General features: G+C 30.9%; 4 protein-coding genes across 9 annotated transcripts in view; 2 read left to right on the top strand and 2 right to left on the bottom strand.

The window, feature by feature from the left end:
- The window catches only part of Asap (ArfGAP domain of ASAP), a 40,271-nt gene extending 26,559 nt beyond the window's left edge, over positions 1–13,712 (bottom strand). For both annotated transcript variants that reach the window (XM_085190747.1, XM_085190748.1), the window contains exons 1-3: positions 13,361–13,712; positions 7,148–7,220; positions 3,703–3,851 (exon numbers count right to left, since the gene is read on the bottom strand). In XM_085190747.1, the coding sequence (XP_085046873.1) occupies positions 3,703–3,851; positions 7,148–7,220; positions 13,361–13,486 (348 nt within the window). In that variant the 5' untranslated portion in view covers positions 13,487–13,712. The remainder of the gene's footprint in view (positions 1–3,702; positions 3,852–7,147; positions 7,221–13,360) is intronic.
- A 193-nt stretch (positions 13,713–13,905) lies between these two features.
- On the top strand, positions 13,906–15,582 carry Muted (biogenesis of lysosome-related organelles complex 1 subunit 5). 2 transcript variants are annotated; one of them, XM_085190755.1, is made up of 4 exons: positions 13,906–13,981; positions 14,189–14,271; positions 14,481–14,669; positions 15,062–15,582. In XM_085190755.1, the coding sequence occupies exons 1-4, from the start codon at positions 13,963–13,965 to the stop codon at positions 15,236–15,238; spliced, it is 468 nt and encodes a 155-aa protein (XP_085046881.1). In that variant the 5' UTR covers positions 13,906–13,962; the 3' UTR covers positions 15,239–15,582. The 2 variants fall into 2 exon arrangements, with proteins under 2 accessions (XP_085046881.1, XP_085046882.1); XM_085190756.1 differs by having other exon boundaries at positions 13,961–14,070.
- Positions 15,242–16,843, top strand: LOC146535847 (uncharacterized). Its single transcript, XM_085190754.1, has 2 exons — positions 15,242–15,902; positions 16,431–16,843. Exons 1-2 carry the CDS (start codon positions 15,242–15,244, stop codon positions 16,718–16,720), a joined length of 951 nt encoding a protein of 316 aa, XP_085046880.1. The 3' UTR covers positions 16,721–16,843.
- Positions 16,711–19,488, bottom strand: LOC146535846 (uncharacterized). 4 transcript variants are annotated; one of them, XM_085190751.1, is made up of 2 exons: positions 19,201–19,488; positions 16,711–18,817 (listed from the first exon to the last, which is right to left on the bottom strand). In XM_085190751.1, the coding sequence occupies exon 2, from the start codon at positions 18,800–18,802 to the stop codon at positions 17,864–17,866; it is 939 nt and encodes a 312-aa protein (XP_085046877.1). In that variant the 5' UTR covers positions 18,803–18,817; positions 19,201–19,488; the 3' UTR covers positions 16,711–17,863. The 4 variants fall into 4 exon arrangements, with proteins under 4 accessions (XP_085046877.1, XP_085046876.1, XP_085046878.1 ...); XM_085190750.1 differs by lacking the exon at positions 19,201–19,488 and adding an exon at positions 19,056–19,194; XM_085190752.1 differs by lacking the exon at positions 19,201–19,488 and adding an exon at positions 18,889–19,045.
- Between the last annotated feature and the right edge of the window lie 307 nt (positions 19,489–19,795).

The following is a 19,795-nucleotide window of genomic DNA, read 5'->3' as shown; positions in this document are numbered from 1 at the left end:
CCAGTAGTGCCGCAGCAGCACAACCGTGTGACTGTTAACGCGACAGGTCGCGGATTTGATTCCCACTCGAGGAAATAAAATTAAATTTAATATTTACATTTCTTCTCTCTGGTATTGAGGCAAGAGCACGCCGTTAATGCCTCCAGAATACGGCGAAAAGTCGGGAGCGAAGTATCTTAACACTAGGCCCCCATTATTAACAGACATACTAAACTAAGTTCTTGACTACACGATACTTTTGTTTGATCATGTGCAAAACTGACAAAATATCTTAGCTAAAGTACTATAGACTATCAGAGTCGTTTGTCTAGAGGGCACATAAAGATACTATTACAAAAACTTACAATGGAACTTTACGTTCATAATAAACAATTACAAATGCCATTATGCAAGAACACATTACGCTATTCTGTACGTCTGTGCGTATTCTACATATTACATAGTAAAAAAGATAATGTTTCTTACTATGAGCAGTGCTCTAATTGAGAGCACGCGCGTGCTTTGTACTCGGCTATTGTATGCAAATGACTGGCAAGGGGATCATTGTTGGTTCCACACTTGACTCTTGTAGAAATTTAATGTTATACACATTTTTTTTTGCATAGATTTTTTTATGACATATGACGTGTTTCTATTGATAAAGATAGTGATGTATTAGCTAGGAGTATGCGAAATGAATCGTGTCAAAAATCGCGATAAATATTTTTTTTTACGGCTGTAAACACTGAAAATCCTATGAAAAGTTAAATTAATATTTCTACAAATTATAAAAACGGCAAAATTGTATACCTTAAGTAATCCTATAGAAACAATTTATTCGATTTTTTTATTTAAACATATAGGTATTTTATTATTATTAAAATATAATATATGTAGGTATATCTTGAAAAGTACAATACATTCAACGACACAAAGAGCGAGGTCATTGAAAAATTGTCGTGACTTCATACAGTAAACTGTAAGGTGTGACCCAGGTTATTTATTCAATCGAAAATTGTACACAATATATGTATTATATTATATGTAAAAATAGCATTTTCTTATAAAATTATATGCGACACAGAAAGAAAAATAAACGGAGCGGAAAACGCCGTGCCCTCTGATGCGAAACGCTACACACCAGGCTTACTATTGAGTAATATTCTATGACAAGTTGGTGATCTTTGATAGGAGTTCTCAGGTAATTAATTCTAAGCTTGATGGTACAAATAATGGAAAACTTATAATTTTTTAATTTAGTTAAGAGTGTGACTGTAACGCGACGGTTGTGGGTTCGATCCCCACTCGAGGAAGTGTTAAGTTTACGTTTATATTTCCATTTCTTCGCTCTGGTGTTGAGGCAAAGCGGGGAGTTCTGCCACTCAACACGCAATGAATGATCCAGAATTCGGCAGAAAGTGGGGAACCGAGTCTCAAAACTAGGTTCCCTCTGCCTATCCTGCTGTGTACGGGATACAGCGTGAAGCTGATTTAATTTTAATTTTATTTATTTAGTTTAGCTTTTTAGCAACTACCTAAATAAAGAATAATATAACAGAATTTTCTTGCCTAAGAGTATAATATTAAATCAAAATAATGTTTTACTAATAAAATAAGAAAGCATTAGGTTAGAATTTAAGAGTTACATTAAAGTATTTTTTACTTACTACGCGACGTAGACTTATAAAACAACGAGCACTCAGAAGGACAAAGGATTGCGCCGTGTCAAGGGCAGGGCAAGGATTCTGCGCAGTTCCCAAGAGTCGGTTGGACTTAGCGAGCAGAAATGGAACGAGGTTGCTCCCTCTAATCTTATTGGATTCGGAAAAATGCGAAAAATAACCACTTTGAGAGATTATAAATAATGCAAATTTGTAAGATACAACTGACACAATCTCTAGAAATTAAGAATGGATTTTACAACTTTTAATTAAATACATTTTTTTTAGTATTTATTTAAGTTTTTGGATTAGTGGGAGTGGTAAATATGTGTTCCATATTTACATGTCTAATGATATTCTAGCTTCCAAATGTATGATAGGTACAGATTTATACTTTTAGTAGGCACAATTATAAATATTTATTAGTTCTTCTCCTTCGCCAGATTTTTTTAATGTAGAATTCGGTTTTCTATATAAGTACCTAAATAGTCTATAGCAATTTGTAGCCCCATTTAAAGTCGTAGCTAGTAGATAAGACAAATTGCTTATTGTAACAAGCTCACAACGTTACCGGATTGGAGATAATGGTGCACCGTTTTCTCTATTATAAATAGCCCTGTTAAACCACTAAGCCTTTGTTGATCCGAACTTGCTATTCGCAAAATATAGAGTAGTAGCACTTTAGTTAACATAAAATCAAATCAGCTTCACGCTGTATCCCGCACACAGCAGGGTAGGCAGAGGGAACCTAGTTTTAAAACACTCCGTTCCCCATATTCTGCAGAATTCTGAAGCCATTGTGTGGTGAGTGGCAGAACTCAACGCCATCACTCTTGCGCCTTCATTTAGTTAACATTAATTTAAGTAATTCATTTAAGCATTAGTTTTTCATTTAATCACTAGTTCATTTAAGCTTTAGTTTTTTGGCAAAGATAATCGAACATAGAAAATAGGTGATGATCTAATTGATGTGTTATCGTCCGGCCCGGCAACAATACCAGGGTCGAGGTATAGCTACCCTGGCCTATTTACGAGTATAATCTACGTCTATATGCGCCCACGCATATAGACGTTATTAAGTCACTAGTCACTAACATGTAAAAATTTAAAAGATCGGCAAATTCTTTAGAATTTTGCGTATTTTATAATGTAGTTCTAGAGCTACACTAATTATTGTTTTTTTAAATGGTTACTATTTTTGATTTATAATCGTGTTTCTATGTATATTACCTATTACAATGAAAAAAAAAATAAGAATTTATTTATATAAAATGCAATATTTTAAAACCAAACCTAAATAAGGATACTATTAAATAGAGAAAAGAAAATATTTATCACATACTTTCGTAGATTTTAAATCACTGGTACTCATCTTTACTTTCTATTGTTCGTAATTGAGGTCGGTCGTGTGCCAAATTTACATTACATCAAATATATTGTACAATTTAAACAAAAAGTGAAAACTGACGGGTTTTTTTTACCTTAAAGTAATACAAAATATATAAACAATGAATAGTTCAATAATATTTAATTCCTTCCTTATTAAGAAGAATAATTTTAATTGTTATTTATGTTAAAATAAGATCATTAAAAACATGCTAAATTTTAATAAAAAACCACATTTAAAAATCGCTACTATTTCATATTATCGGCGCAACACTTAACAGTTCTGTGCAAGCAAGCTGAAACTAGGGCGTACCAATATATTTCACTGTTTCAATTTAATCATAACGAATATTCAAATTTAGTAGGTAATCAACACCACCTGAACATACATACTGATGATAATACAATAATAATTAAAGTATATAAATATTATATTTTTATTAATATATTTTTATAAATGAATAAAAGAGGCCTGTCGTGGCAGAGGGGCACAAGCATGTGATTGTACACGCGACAGATAGTGGGTTCGATTTCCACTCGAGGAAATGTAATATTTTCTATTGTCATTAATTGTTCACTCTGGTGTCGAGGTAAAGCGTGGCGTTGCTGCTACTCAACATACAATACCTATGAAGCTAAAAAATATATGTACCAGTAAGAGAATAATCATACTAACCAAAGTCTTCATGAGCGCTGACAGCTCCTTGGTGACCACGGCAAATTTGAAGAATGCAGCACCAATGTCAGGTTCAGAATATTTGCTGAGTGCGTTCTCTCCTAACCGCTCCAAGGCCCGCGACAAGTACATCTCGTTATCCACGTGAGCTGGGTGGCAAATAAAAAGTACGATTTTTTTTATTTGGAATTAAAAATGTTTATTTGCGATAGAAAAGCGAATTAGTCGTAAAGTCGTAAATTACAGTAAAAGTTATTACATTGTGATTATATTTCTCTTAGCTTAGGTACCTACTATAAATATTGGTTTCATCGATCCCTGACATTTGCCCTCATTGAAGTATTTCAAAACGCAAAGTTTTAATAGAAATTTACCTCGAATGTAATTAAGTTAGGTCAGATACTACGCTGTAATGGCGTCTTGTAGTTTTTTTTTACTTAGCAATTACAACGGAATTAGGCGCTTATTTCTGTAAGCCAAAAGAGACAACTTATTAAGATCACTAAAGAGACCGACCGATCTAATCTACTTGTTTAGTTGTAAATTTGTAATTGTCACTAAATTCATTAGTTATTACGTCACTTGTAGAACTTGATGAAATGAACATTTTAGATAGCCTCAATCACTTCAATATAACGATCACCTCGATTTCAACGAAGAGTTAATTAAATGTTAAAATTAATAAATTTTAATAATTAATAAAAATCTATTACAATCAATAAACCAAGTTTATTTATACTTAAGTCATTTAATAAATTATTTGCAAATATATACAAAAATTGACGACATTTTTTTATTATTTTTAGTAAAATAGTATGTTTATGGTATTAAGGTCGATTTCATCTAAACACCACCCACATTGTTTTTCTTTGCCCTCACTGCAAAATGCTATATATATATATATATATATATATATATATATATATATACATACTCGTATATGAACATAAAAAATATTAATCATTAAAGAATCTATCTAAAGCTAGGCTAGGCATAGTGTTTGCTCTAAGCGTGTTAATATCATATGAGTGGGAGTGAAGATACCGACTGTGACGGTCATCCGTGTCGAGTTCCACATTCGCTGGCTCTATCTTATCGACGCTTTCTGAATATTAAATGACGACACTTGAGCCTAACGCCTTTCAATTTCTCCGCTGGTCTCGTATAATCATTTCAGTAGTAGTAGTACTTTGTATGAACTAAACGAAAACTTCACAAGCTTTTATATAAAAATGATGAAGAAAATGCCATTAAATGCACCTACGTGTGCTTATGTTAGTTTCACTTAAATTTATTTTAATTAAAAATAGACAATATAAACGTATTTTATGTTATTATATAAATCGTTGAAAATATCTATAAAATAAATATATATGAGATCCGGCACTCAACACACAATACACACCTTAAGTATTCGACGGAGTGTGGAATAGAAGTGTCTTAACACTAAGTTCCCAGGTTCCCTCTGCATACCCTGCTACGTACGGAATACAGAGTGAACACACAAAAAAAATATATAACGTAATCGACGTATAAATAACAGTTTTATTAGTATAAGAGTGTTGTGATTATATACAAAGACTAGCGGACCCGGACGCGGCTACGCCTGCTTGAAATATAAGAATATAATTTCTATACGTATATAATATCAATCTAGATGAAATGCTAAAAGTGACTATTATATTTATTTTCATAAGGATGAATATCAAAATGACGCGGTAACGAACGCAGTCGCATAGCGACGACGGTTGTTATTAACATGGCAGAATAAATTGCATGTCAAATTAGAAAGTATTTTAATTTATTAGTATATATGAGTAATGTAATATTATATAGCCTATAGCACTTCTGAAGAATGCAGCTTTCATACAAAACAAAAACAAAGTAAATCGATCCAGTAGATCCAGAGATCTTAGCGTTCAAACAAACAAACAAACAAACAAACTCTTCTGCTTTATTATATTAGTATAGATATTATTATTTGGAAAGGTTCCAACTGCGTTTCATAATTTACATTCGATTTGATTGGATAAGTTACATTGTAAACATTGGTTAGAACTTTCCTGAACATTTAACACCACATCACTCTTTAGGAATGTCCGCGGAGGTTTTGTCGTTTTTGCATGCGCGCGCGCACGACCTTGCCAGCTGCGGCTGAGCTAAGCCAAACCCGTACAACCAGTTCGCGGCCCAACTCTGGCGCAGTAAACAAACCTTAGCACGCGACGGTATTGCAGTGTCAATAAACTCTCTTATCTCGTTACCTTTCGGACTTGGCATAAAAACGAAAGTTATATATTTTCGTTTTAATTTAATGGCTTCACCGGTGTTTCTATGTCGCTTTCAATATTTAATATTTTCGATGTTGGTTGTGTTAAATTAATTGAAACAAAAACTAATCATTACATCCGTTCATCTGTATTAATTAAACATTAATAAATATCTTTTTATCTTCAAATATATATCTTTTTATTTATTTTTATAGATGTATCCATCTACATCTCATTTTTTTTAATTTATATTTGCCAAAAAAGTATGAAAGTTAGTGAAAGATTAAGAATATAATGAAAGGAAAAGAAGAATGGAATAGAATAATCAGACAATGATTTCTTTTTAGCAATATTTCTCGGTATTTTTTTTTATAGACAAAGAGGCATATTCTAAATAATATGACTATAAATTGCTTTTTACTACTAATAATAATACAAACAATGACATTCAATAGAGTATGAACTACATATTTACCATATAGAACCTATTAAACACGTGTGTTAAAAATTTAAAAGTATTCCGTTCGACGTTCTTACATATATTTAGATTTCTTCTATTCATATCACTTCCTCTGTTTCTATTCTCGTCTCACACTCGTGTCGTTCGAAGGAAGATGAACCTAAAATTCAAGTATCTAAAACGGATTCATTAAGAGTACTGCTTTTATCCCACTGACATTTGAATGCTGCGACGCTGCCGTGCCGTATCTTAATAATAACTTAGTCTACCGTAACCTACCAACTGGGACGAAAATAATTTGTAAAATTTATCTTACATACTTTAGATATGGTATTACATAAAAGTTTGAACCTCTCTTCAAGTTTCATATGTAAATTATTTTTATTTTATTAATAATTATTAGGTAAATAAGATCAGCTTCACGCTGTATCCCGCACACAGCAGCGTAGGTAGAGGGAACATAGTGTTGAGACACTCCGTTCCCCAATTTATGCCGAATTCTGGAGGCATTGCGTGTTGAGTGGCAAAACTCAACGCCGCGCTTTGCCTCGACACCAGAGCGAAGAAATGGAAATATAAACGTAATTAAAATATTTCACTTCCTCGTGTGGGGATCGAACCCATAACCGTCACGCTACAGTCACACCCTTGTGCCGCTGTGCCACGACAGTATATTTTGTAATATAGATATTATATACGTTTCCTTTAAACTCACCATTTCCGGAGTTGTGTATTGCTTTTATGGCTTTCTTGAGTTTCGTTAGGCCATCGCGGTCGAAGTCCAGGGTCTGTAAAGAATTAAGCAGTTCAAAATAAATTTATATTCTTCTTTTTATATACTAAATACAATAACCATTATAAATAATACTACAAATTCAACAAAGAAACAAATCTTATTCAAGTTATACGACTTCCATTCAGTTATCTCATAACCTTTACAAAATTGCACTTATTTTATTCTGTGCAGTTGAGACTTCTATAGTGAGCCCCTGACCCCATTTTTTAACGATACGGTCATTCTCTGCGAACAGTTTTCAATAGGATCCACGAGCCATTCAATAAGGGAGCACCAAACATCTGTCGCTTTAAACAAAGATCTAACGGGACCCCTTGAATTTTATCAACTGCAAATCAAAGAGAAGAGGAAAAAGTAGAAAGTTACGACAAAAAATAGCATATGGTACCTAGTCCTTACTATTGCTTTAACATAAGTGTACCTATAGAATACCTACAACGAATAATTATATTATATTATATACTTATATACTTATAGGCTTTATACTTATATAATTTTATAAGTATCGTACATTCATTGTTTGTCGTTTGATAAAAGTAACATGCGATAAAAAAATATATAAAAAAATATGTTCCAATCTGTATCGCGCACATAGCACAGTAAGCATCTGGGAATACCTAGTGTTAAGACACTCCGTGCTCATTAAAACATTCTAGCGACGAGGAATTTTAAATATTACATATTTCATTTACTCGAATGGTAATCGAACCCACAACCTGTCACATTTACAATCGGACGCTTGCGTCCCTGCACCACGACAGGCCTACTATATAGATAATATGCATAATTATTTCTCATTTTACCATAAAAAATTGCAATTGCTAATATTAATTTCTGATAATCAGAAGCTGTCTTTTCTGTAGAACAACATTCCATTACAAAAGTTAAAAAGACTAATAGTATAAGATGAATTAACTTAATAATATTTACATTTCTCGCGTTGAATCATAAAATATATTTCCGGTTTGAGTCACATCGAAACCTACATTGTATTGTTTTGTAGGTATTTTTCCTTAAGCACGTTTTTGTTATGGCGTGTAAACAATTGCTAGTTTTTGTTTTGTTTTTAATTATATAAAAAAACCCAAGCATCATGAGTAAATAATAAATATATTCTTCTTCACCAGTGACACATAAAAAAATATTTTCTTTTATAATTGAGAACATAAAAAAACTTGTATTTATTTTAAACTTTCATTTTTCACGATTGCACTACACTGGATTAATTTTAATATAAGAAGACAAAGACATGCAAATGAATGAATGGTAATTTTGTAAGAATAAAAAACAATAATGATATCTTGTATACATATATATTTAAAATATATCCCTTTGAACTTGACTAAAAATTAGGCTGCGGGAACCTAGTGTTAAAACACTTCAGAGTAGGAATATATTGCGTGTTGAGTAGCGAAACTCAATCGCACTTTGCCTTATTACCAGAGCAAGGAACTAAAAATAATAAACACAAAAACGAAAAGCAGTTAAATCGAAATATGCTAAAATCTTCTTAACCTAACTGAATAACAAATTCAATGTTTACATATAAACAAATAGATTATTTCGTAAACAAATAGTAACGAATCAATCACGCAGAACTTATTTTAATTGATACAGACTCCTGAGTTTTGCAGTGTGTTAAATTAACCGAGGTAATAAAAAAAAACTGTAAAAAAAAACCATTCATTCAATTACTATTATCAAAGATCGTTAGTGATGTGAAACATTGCAACAGCCATGAATCATAACACAGTAAGCCATTCACTCATTCACGCCAATTAGTGAATCTAGCATCCGTGACCTTTGTCGACTCGAGAAAAGATTTTCAAAGTGGCTGGATATTATGGAAATGGAATAAGTGTGCACGTTTGTGTAAATTCGATAGCGAAAGCGGTTGACCTTGTAACCCCAGAAGTCGTCTCTGCATCATTTTTTCTTTTTTACCGTTCCTACTATTGTATTGTTTATGTATACGTAATATTTTTATACGAGCACTTAGATGTAACCTAACTTGTTTAATTTTATTATTATACAATGAATAATGAAATATTGAGCATAATGTGTATGAGCAAGCCTCATTTATTTTAAGTACTTACTTAGATATAATTAGTTATATAAAGCTTAAAAATAATAAATATACTACATTTTTTTTTGTTTGTTGAAATATAATTTAATTATTTATTAAATACTACATACGGCAAAACGAAAGTAACTTAAATTTTGTTCAGAAACGTTGTTAGAAAGTAAAAGAAAACTTGAAACAAGATTTCGATCTGGGTCGAACTGGTCCCAATAAGAACACGTGAGCCACTAAACATGAGTGAGCACTAAACCCTTTCACATGTGTTCTATAAAAAAGATATTTCGCTACTTTAACAATCTTTCATATCTTTCTAACAATTTTTAATATCTTTCTTTTATATTTAATAAATTAGCTTCACGCTTATCTCGCACACAGCAGGGTAAGCAGAGGGAACCTAGGCTCCCCACTTTCAGCCGAATCCTGGAGTCGCGTTGCAGTCACACTTTGTGCTCCTGCACCACGGATGACCACCTCATATATTTAATAAACTAGGAACATTTGTTTGAGTGAACTATAAAATATATAATACTGTTCTGTGTCTTTCCCCTAAGAATTTCTATAAAAACCTCTCTTAATATCCTCCTCTACAATAACCAAAGAACCTACACGATAATTTTCTGCCAAAAATAGATAGATTAACGACATATTTCATGTTTAATAGTTAAGTTATTATTACTTACACTTAATAAATATTTTGTAAATCATTTAACAATTAAGTCATTTAATATTTGTATATAAAAACTAGATAATGATATTATAAGTACTTTTGTGAAATAAAATAACTTTTAGTTCTACATCAAATACGAATAAATATTTACGATCATTATTACGTTGTAGTGCAAAATTGTAATACGACAGGTGTTGTTTTCGTTTTTTTAGATTGTAGATATTCAATGCACTAGTTACGCTATATCTGTCAAGCGCACTAATTATCGCTTCATTTGATTCTTGAATTCGCAAATAATAAAACATCTTGGATTTAAACATTTTACATTATTCCTAAATGTATGAAAATACGAGGTGTGTTCAAAAAGTAAGGTGACTTTGTATTTTTAAGAAAAAATATTTATTTATTTATCAATATTTATGTTGTCCCCTTCAAAGTAATCCCCCTCAGATACAATACACTTATGCCAACGGTTTTTCCAATCGTCAAAGCACTTCTCATAAGCACTTTTCGGTATACCCTTGAGCTCTTCCAGCGATGCAGTCTTTATCTCTTCAATCGTTGCAAATCTCCGTCCTTTCATAGGTTTCGATATCATAACCATATACCCATGATTCGTCACCAGTTATGACCCTTTTGAGTAAATCTGGGTCGTCGTTGACGTCATTCAACAGTTCTTGAGCGATGCTCATGCGACGGTTCTTTTGGTCAAAATTTAGCAATTTCGGAACAAACTTCGCTGACACACGTCTCATGCCCAAAACGTTAGAAAAAATTTCATGGCACGAGCCAAGCGATATACCAACATCCTCAGCAACTTCTCTGATAGTGATTCGACGATTTTCCAGAACAATTTTCTTCACTGCTTGAACGTTTTCATCAGTTGTTGACGTGCTTGGGCGTCCAGAGCGAGGCTCGTCATTGGCATCTTCCCGGCCATCTTGGAAGAGTTTGTACCACTTGTAAACATTTTTTTTACTCAGAACAGTTTCACCGTATGCCACTGTCAACATTTTAAGTGTTTCGGAGCACTTTATTTTATTTTTTACACAAAATTTGATGCAAATCCTTTGATCCATATTTTTCGATAGCAAGAAATCGCCGAGCACGCAAAACACTTATAACCTTTACGCCTCTCCCAACCAAACAAAAAATGCTATACACTTGAAACTTGGTACAGATGTTCGGGAAGAGTGTACCAACATAACAAAATAAAAAAATCGATAATCGAAAGTACGTTGCCCGCCAAATTTGAAAAGTCACCTTACTTTTTGAACACACCTCGTATACATAATGTATTTAAAATATTCATTTGTTATTTCAGTGAAAAAAAAATCACGAGCTAAGTTTTAAATCACAATCTCACGTCGTATCGTTCAGGTGCCGGGTTCATCGCTTCGCAGAAAGACAAGCTCAGAACACTGCATGTCTCAAGTGTAAGTTTAAGGGGCCAACCTAACCAAATTCGAAATTATTCCAGTGCTTCCTACGTAGTATTTTCTAGAAATAACACTTTATTATAACGACTCTAGTAGTGTCCACTGTCTCTGAGTACACCCTACCAATAATTCTTTAGCTGTTCCGGTAGCTTTACTCTATTTCACCAGATTACTTTGATCTGGATATCTTTTGGAACGGATCTAGATACATTTATAACAGCTCTAAAGACCAATTATGTATTAGAGTGCGCCATTCTAAAGCTTATGGGATAGGAATTTTCCTATGATCAATAACTCATTTTGCATTTCTAAGCCCATTGCATGCACCTTATGGTTCTCGTCTTTATGTTGGTTGACTACTTGACGGGAGCTTCTGAAGTGATGTAACAATATCATCCTATGAATTTCTAATAAAATGTCTTTTGGTTACTCTTAGGTATTTAAAGAACTCCGATAGTTTCTTTAATCTCAACGCAAAACTGTTTTTGTGTCGAAGTAAGGTAGTGGTATCTGCCGATTGCGTTAGCCCTAGCCAGATGTTTTGTGACGCTTGCATCTAATGTCATTTAAAGAATATTATTATTATCTCATACTAAGAAAGACCAATTTAGACGTTATATTTGTAAATTGTCGTAAATGCAAGTTAAGCATTACTTATAGGTAAATCCCGGCTTTTCAAGATCATCATAAAAAACATCATCGGATGCGATGGAACAATGCGTTCTTCGGAATCTATTTTCTTACCGAGAAATTTTGAAGATACCGCTTCGGACATAATGGAAACGCTTTGGACGGCAATTATAAGTTCCGCATCATATGATAGGAAATACCAAATATAGGTATTTGGTATTTCATCTTCAAAGACTTGGACAATGTATTTACTGGGTTTTGTCCTCGTTCCTCCCATCCACGTACAGAATTTCTCTTCTCCGTTTAATAGTTCCTGACATTGCTTTGCGTTTCGTGTCAGTATCGACAGATCGTTCACAAACGCCAAGATATTTTCTGTATATCTATTATTAGACTAAAATCGGTATCGCCTTTTTTATCGATATTAACTATTCTATCAATTAGAATATAAACTTATCTAAACGCTGCATAATTACTACTACGTTCAATCTTACTAAAAAAAAAATTTAAAAAAAATAAACATTTTTAAAGTATCCCTATAGACAAATAAAAAGAAGAATAAGTAAATTTTTTGAATAGGTTGCACATTATGATGTGTGCATAATGGACATGTCAGAGTAACGCATAAGTTAACTCCAAAAATGTATAGCTGTGCATTCAATTATTGCTGGTGGTGAGTCAGATGCTGTTGACCTCACTAATTTGGTGTACAGATTTTACCAACAATATAGATATATGAAAAAAATTGTTCATGTCTTCATGATATAGCAAATGGATATATAATTACACTTTAAGTATATGCAATGGTTGTGTGTTTAGGTCTCATAATACTTGAGTATTTTTTTTATTAAAAGAGAAAAAAATTGTATTTAGCAATAAAATTAAGAATGTGTATTAAAAAGAAAGAAAGATATATCCTTCAATTATTATAATCTTTGTACTGCTATTTTTTTTTTTTTTTTTGATATTTCATACCTTTATATATTTTGGATTGTAAATGAATAAAATATAAAATAATAAGCATACTACATCCTATCCAACGGGTACAGAAATTTATGTACTTAAACAAATAATATAAAAAAGCCAGTACTTGTATAATGAAAATTCACTGTTGTCAATTCATATAGAAATTTCATTATCAAAACAATTGACTTCAATTTTAATAATTATTAAGTTAAACTGTCTCAGAATAACATTAACATTCTTAATATTTTTTTTTATCATTATACTTTTTTTAGATTAAACTATAGACAGAACAAAACCACTATATAAATAATAAAAGAGCAATTCAAAAAGGTTAAAATATTACTCACTTCTTCTAAAGCGTTTATAGTTTGCCGGCACTGTGGCATACGCGAAACGAATGTCGATGTAGTAGGTGAACTATAATCCTCTCGAGTTTCGTCAATAAATTCACCGATACCAATAAGACCCGGCATGATGACCACAATATAAAACTGCACTTATCAAGGTCTACAATCACATTCGTTTAGAGCTATTTACACAATTCACCAACCAAATTACCTAAACCGACACTCGCGACTAATTGAACACATATTGTTAACCACAAATCACTTCTGCGCAAATAAAAACAATTTTGTATCAATTACCAAACAAACACATCCATCTCAGCGGTCATGAATGAATAAACTAATTGAATTGAATCATGAATGTGAGATTTGCCGAATGAAGTGAAATATAATTGACAGGAAGAATGAATGCTCCATACCATAAACAATATTATAATACGTTCGTCGTTCTTAAGCTCTTTATTTATTCTGACTTTATTAGATTTTTATTGTAAAGATAATAGAAACTTGCTACCTAATTAAGAGTTATAAATTATTTGTTATAATGCACAGATTATATAGTAATCAATTATACATAGACATACTTTAATTTTTTTTTTGTGATAATGACGGAACTGTCACGAGGTATGGTTTATTTTTCATGTTACTCAAACTAATATTAAATTTGTGCACGATATGAGTTATATAGTATTAAAAAATATTTTAAAATACACGTTGGTATTTAATTTCATTGAATCATTCAGTTATTTTAATTATAAGTGTATGTTACCAATTTGTATGCATAAAAGCTCATCAACATGGTTTTCTAATTGATTAATTTATATGTTTTAGAAATTAGCGAAGTTTGGTCAAGACTTTTTGACCATCGCCCTTTTCTTAATGGGGAGATCAAATTTATGTTAAAAGAATTTGAGGTAACTATGTACAGAATTTGTATTGTTATATAAAATATTCACATCCTATGGTGACATGTTGAAGAATCGTTCACGGAACCTATCTTTTAGGAAAACAATAATTCTTGATAAATACTTAATGAAATAACCTGACATTCGTGTTAATAACTCAATCTACAATTTTGAATTTAGTCAAGTTATATTATTATAAATATATATATCATTTTCAGGAAAAAAGAGGTGATAGAGAAGTTGAAAATTTGTTCACAGTACTTGAGAATCTTACAGATTTAAAAGATACTCAAGTAGATAGAATAGTAAAAAATTCCAATGCTGCATTGCCAGTTTTAGCTGAGAAATTAGCTCAAGCTACTAAACTTTCTGAAGAAATTGAGATACAATATCAGGAAAAACAAAAGGTATATAATAAAACAATAATATAAAGGGTATGCAACAGTTGTGGGTTCAATTCCCACTAGGGAAATCCACTTCAAACTAGGAAATATTTTCATTCTTTCACTCTGGTAACAAAGCATGTGTTGAGTTCCACTACTTAATATGCTAAGCTTCAAACAATCAGTCAAAATTGGGGAACCAACATGTCTTTATGGGAATAAGGCATTGAGATTCGCAATTCAATACTCAATGCCTCTAGAATTTGGCAGAAAGTGGGGAATGGGAGTGTTTTAATGGGAATGGAGGGAACAAATAAATATAATTTATAAATAAATTGTGGGCATTCTATATTAATATCTAAATATTCACTTTTTTTCTTATTTGTATTATATTTTCTCTTTTAACTTTTCTTTAGGCTAACAAAAAAAAAGTAGATGAAAATCGTGAAAGAAGACAGAAAGAATGGGATCAATTTATTGATGATATGAACTTCAAATGCCAAAGAATTGATAATACATTTGAAGAAAAAGAAGAGGAATTAAGAGATTTATATGCAGATTTAAATCATAAGTTGAATATAACCAATAAATAAAAAATGGATCTTAAAGGATATCTTGTTGACACACACCTAAAAATTTATCCAACTGAAAAAATATTGGATTTTTTGAAAACTGTACCCATATCTGATAATTTACCTCATAATATATTACAAATAGTAAAAGGTGTAAAAGGAAAATCTGAAACTTACAGCATTGCTAATCAGAAACCAATATCCTTTACTTCATCTGATATTAAAAATTTAAATGAAATTAAAAAGTCTTGCGCTGGTGAAAAAACAGCCACAAGTGAACTTGAAGAAAAAAATGAGACAGATAATAATATTCCAGAAACAAGTGAAAAACAAAGAAAAGACAATAATAAAAATTGCAGTGATGACATTGATGAAAAAGATGATATTTATAAGGAATCCAAAAATGAAAATGACATTTATCTTGTAATTGCAGATTTGAACTGGTTATATGACCATCTCAAACTCAGAAGGTCTAATGGAGAAAAAGACATTCCATATCTTCACACTCTTTTGGAAGATGCTCAAATGAAACTTCCAGAAAATAAAACAATTAAAAGAAACCCTGATTTGGAAGCAAGATGTGTTAAACTAAGAGCCCAGCAAGAAGCTCGAGAATACAGAAAAATGACAAAAGGTGTTGATAATGTAAGAATGAAATTTCCTGAAGATAGTATTTCATATCAATGTAAGTTATCCTTTGATTTTCATCCTTTGTAAAGTTTCATAAATAATTATTTTCATAGATTTTAAATGAAAATATTTAATTGGATTAAATAATTTAATTTAAATTGTTTTATTTATATTACATTGGCCTGTGACCCACAGACTACTGCAAAATTTTTTAAATGTACGAAATGAATGGTAAATATACACAATTAATCCTGTTAAATAGTTTCATATAATTAATTTGGAAAAACCCTTTTATTTTTATAAAAGATGTGTTAGCAGAAATAACATTTCTAAATATACTTTTTTAGTTAAATATAGAAATATAAAACAGAAATCTATAGTTAATGATTCATTAAAAATTCCTACTATTCAATATACTCTATATATAATTTGAGTTAAAAACTGAAAACAGATGTCTTCTGTCTTCTCACTAGGTTCTCTGTGAATTTGGTGCCTACCCAGCGATATTTGCAATATAAAGCATGATGCTAGAAAAATAAAATACAAAAAAGACTAGTATAATAAATAAATTTTCTTTTTTTAGTAAAACAACTAAACCGTCAACTCATCGCCATTGGACAATTTATTATTTCAATATTTGCCGGTTTTCTATTTGGATTTAGAGGGGTGGAATGGATGGTTGGAAACTTGGACTTTGGATTTAGATTACTTTTGGGTGTCATGTGTGCATTAGTCATTGCACTGGCAGAGATATATTTCTTAGCAAAGAAGCTCAATGAAGAACTATGCATACCTGAAACAGTCCAACTTGGTGGGCCAATAAAATTTGCAGACAGCCCCAAAAATACCTTAGAAAAACTACATCAAGATTAATTGTTTTTATTTATTTATTTCCAATTAGTTTATGTAATTTAATGTAAGAATGATAATTTATGTTTTTCTCTAAAATGTAATTCAGTTACAGAAGTATTGAAAATAAAAATAATATTTATAAAATTCCTTTTTTTTTTAAATAACAAATATATTCCATAACAGAGTGAAACAGTGTTTAATGGGTTGTTTGTGTGAATATAGTAAAACCCCTGATTTATTTGACATCTAGAGTAAGTTCTCTAAATATGGTGGTCCATACAACTTGTGTTGTACAATATAAATCACCATGTCTCGATTAATAAAGCTGCTAGTGAAGTGAAGTCTAACAAAGATCAGGCGACTCTGCTCAGTAAATTATCTAAGAATATTGTAATGTTATTGTTATTCATTTAGTCATAATGGTGCATATGCCACTTTCTAGTCATTACTAGAATAAGGCTTCAAAATGCACTTTGATTATTAGATAACGAAAGTAATTTAAATCAGAAAATAAATAATTGAGGAGTAAAAGAGGGCGAAGCTTTTTTTATTACATACTAGCGGCTTATATCTAACAAAAAAAACATGAATTTGTAATGTCCCATTTTTATACATAGGATTGTGATATTTTAAACAAAAAATCAACAGTAAAATAGGGTTGATATAAACCTTTTCCAATTTTCACAATGCTTTTAAAAAAATTTAAATATCAAACAATTTATACTGTAGTATTATTTTTTTTTCATTTGATGATGTTAATACTCATTTTACATTTACTATAAATATAAATGTGTTTTAAAAATAAATTTAAATTGTAGTAAATGTAAAACAAGTATTAAACATAATATAAAATACAAAAAAATGTAGTTGGTGAACACCTTAGGTACTAACTTTTTATTTTACAAACCATTTTACCACTTGGTAATATGGTTTATAAAATAGAAAAAATCTTTTAGTTTAATTTATTACAAATTATAGGTACTTAGATTGAATTGTTTAGTGTTATTCCACACATAGGAAAACAAACATACCTAAAAAAAATACAAAAATGTTACAAATGTACTTTACATTTGTAACATTTTTGTATTTTGTTTGAAGTTGATATAATTTCATCAGCAAGAATGTTTACTTTGTTACTTGTACTAACTTTCATTACTATACTCTTCAATTACTGTCATCTTCTATATGTGAAAAATTTTCTACTATAATTATTTCATTTCCATCATATACAATGTAATCTCCTTCCTTGATGGACATTGCCTTGACAATATCATTACAGAAACAAGCTATGCTAGTATTTTGTGTATTATTTAAAAGGTTTGTATCACTAATTTCATAACATGTATTAACCTTTTCTTCAACTTTCTTGGCGTTCATTCCTTTGAACTTTTTACTTTTACCATTGCCTTTATCTACGTTTTTATTTTCTATGTCACTGATATTCTGAATGCCTTTTTCATATTTTTTATCACATATGGTTATTTTGTCAGAAAATGCTTCATTATCATTTGTTTGTTTCTTTCTTTTTCCAATTTCTTTGGCTTTTTTGTTTTCACTTTTCAATTCTTCTTCTTCATTATATTCGTAAGAGGCAACTTTTAATTTTCTTTTTCTTTTTCCACACCGCATCGAATTGAGAATATCTAATAAAGCTAATAAAGATTTGTCAACTTCATTTTCCATATCTGGACAATCTGCTGTTTGAGATATTTGATCTTTGTGCCTTTTAAGGAAACTCCTAACAAAGTCTGGGCCAGGCAAATTATTTTTAAATTTTAAAACTGTCCTACCTATTTTATCAAGATGATACTTAACAAGGAATCGCACGTCTAAAGAGTCCAATGTATAGCCCCAGTTAGTACATATGTGTATATAATTTAATATTATTTTTTCGGTCTCCTCTGATAAGGCAGTCTGACCTCCTTGCCTTTTCATAGTACGAGTAGCGTGCCTATATAATACTGATTTGTCTATTTTATATTTGTCAGCTATAGATTGCAGAGAATTTATACCAGATTTATATGCTTTAACAGCTTTTGCTATAAGTTTTACATCATATTTATTATACTTTTTGCTGCCCTTTGCTATGTATTTGCGCGGCATGTTGAATATTTTTACCTGCAATTAAGTAAAAAGTTACCTTTGCATAATTATTCAAATACTTTAATACGAATATAAATATATAACACATTTATTTTTTAAGTAAACATTTTAAGAAACATATTCTTTATAGAGAATAGTTGGTGTTATATTCAAAACTTCAAAAGTATTATAACAAAAGAACAACATTTGAAGATTGTATCAACTATCTTTAAGCGTTAACAACAGTTTTTCGATATACTCTGCTACCTAGTACCTGCATTTAACATTCAACAATTGTTTATTTCTATCAAACCCATAATACTTCGATTGACCCCATTAGGCGTGTCTTTCCCATTTAATAATCATACAATAAAAATATGATTTTCTATGTCCGTGTAGTTAATAATAATTGGACTTACTGATGCACTAAATTGATTGATGATAGATCGCAGAATAACAAAATCAGCCTTTTATGACTGAGACTGTAGCGTTCAGGCTGAACGTATCACAACATAAGGATGTCCGATCATCGATTTTCGATGAACATCGTTGTTAGCAGATGAAATATCGATGTTGCATTAACTAAAACATTGTAACATCGATGTGAGCAAGAACATCAAAATTTAGTCGTGACACGTGCTTTCAAAATTATTATTTTTACAGTCGATTGGCAAAATATATTCGGTCATATAATGTATTTTTAAGCCATTAGGACTTAATTTTTTTTTCTCATTTTAACCGTTTAAAATTTTAATAACTTTTTTGATTGTAATAAAATATCGATTGATATTATAGTTGTTTTATTTATTAATGACAATATGTGAAAAAAATGATATTTTTCTTTGGATTTTTATCAAACATCGATGCTTTAACTTCGATGTGAACATCGTGTCAAACAATCGTGTTGAATCGGCCTGATTGTACAGACGGTGATTTAATCGACAATATTCGTAGCCATGATTTAAATAAGTATATTCAGCCAAGTTAAACATCATCTACTGGTCTAATGGATTC

Source organism: Heliconius melpomene, chromosome 10, assembly GCF_056956725.1.
Source record: "Heliconius melpomene rosina isolate 202511_hmr_F chromosome 10, ASM5695672v1, whole genome shotgun sequence".
Classification (NCBI taxonomy): domain Eukaryota; kingdom Metazoa; phylum Arthropoda; class Insecta; order Lepidoptera; family Nymphalidae; genus Heliconius; species Heliconius melpomene.
This window is presented reverse-complemented; position numbering and strand designations above follow the sequence as displayed.

Excerpts from the sequence above, each read along its gene's own strand:
- Muted (XM_085190755.1), top strand. Across the intron at positions 14,272-14,480 it reads TTATGTTAAAAGAATTTGAG|GAAAAAAGAGGTGATAGAGA; the intron begins GTAACTATGTAC and ends TATCATTTTCAG. Across the intron at positions 14,670-15,061 it reads AATATCAGGAAAAACAAAAG|GCTAACAAAAAAAAAGTAGA; the intron begins GTATATAATAAA and ends ACTTTTCTTTAG.
- LOC146535847 (XM_085190754.1), top strand. The coding sequence starts at position 15,242 with ATGGATCTTAAAGGATATCTTGTTGACACACACCTAAAAATTTATCCA. Across the intron at positions 15,903-16,430 it reads AGATAGTATTTCATATCAAT|TAAAACAACTAAACCGTCAA; the intron begins GTAAGTTATCCT and ends TTCTTTTTTTAG.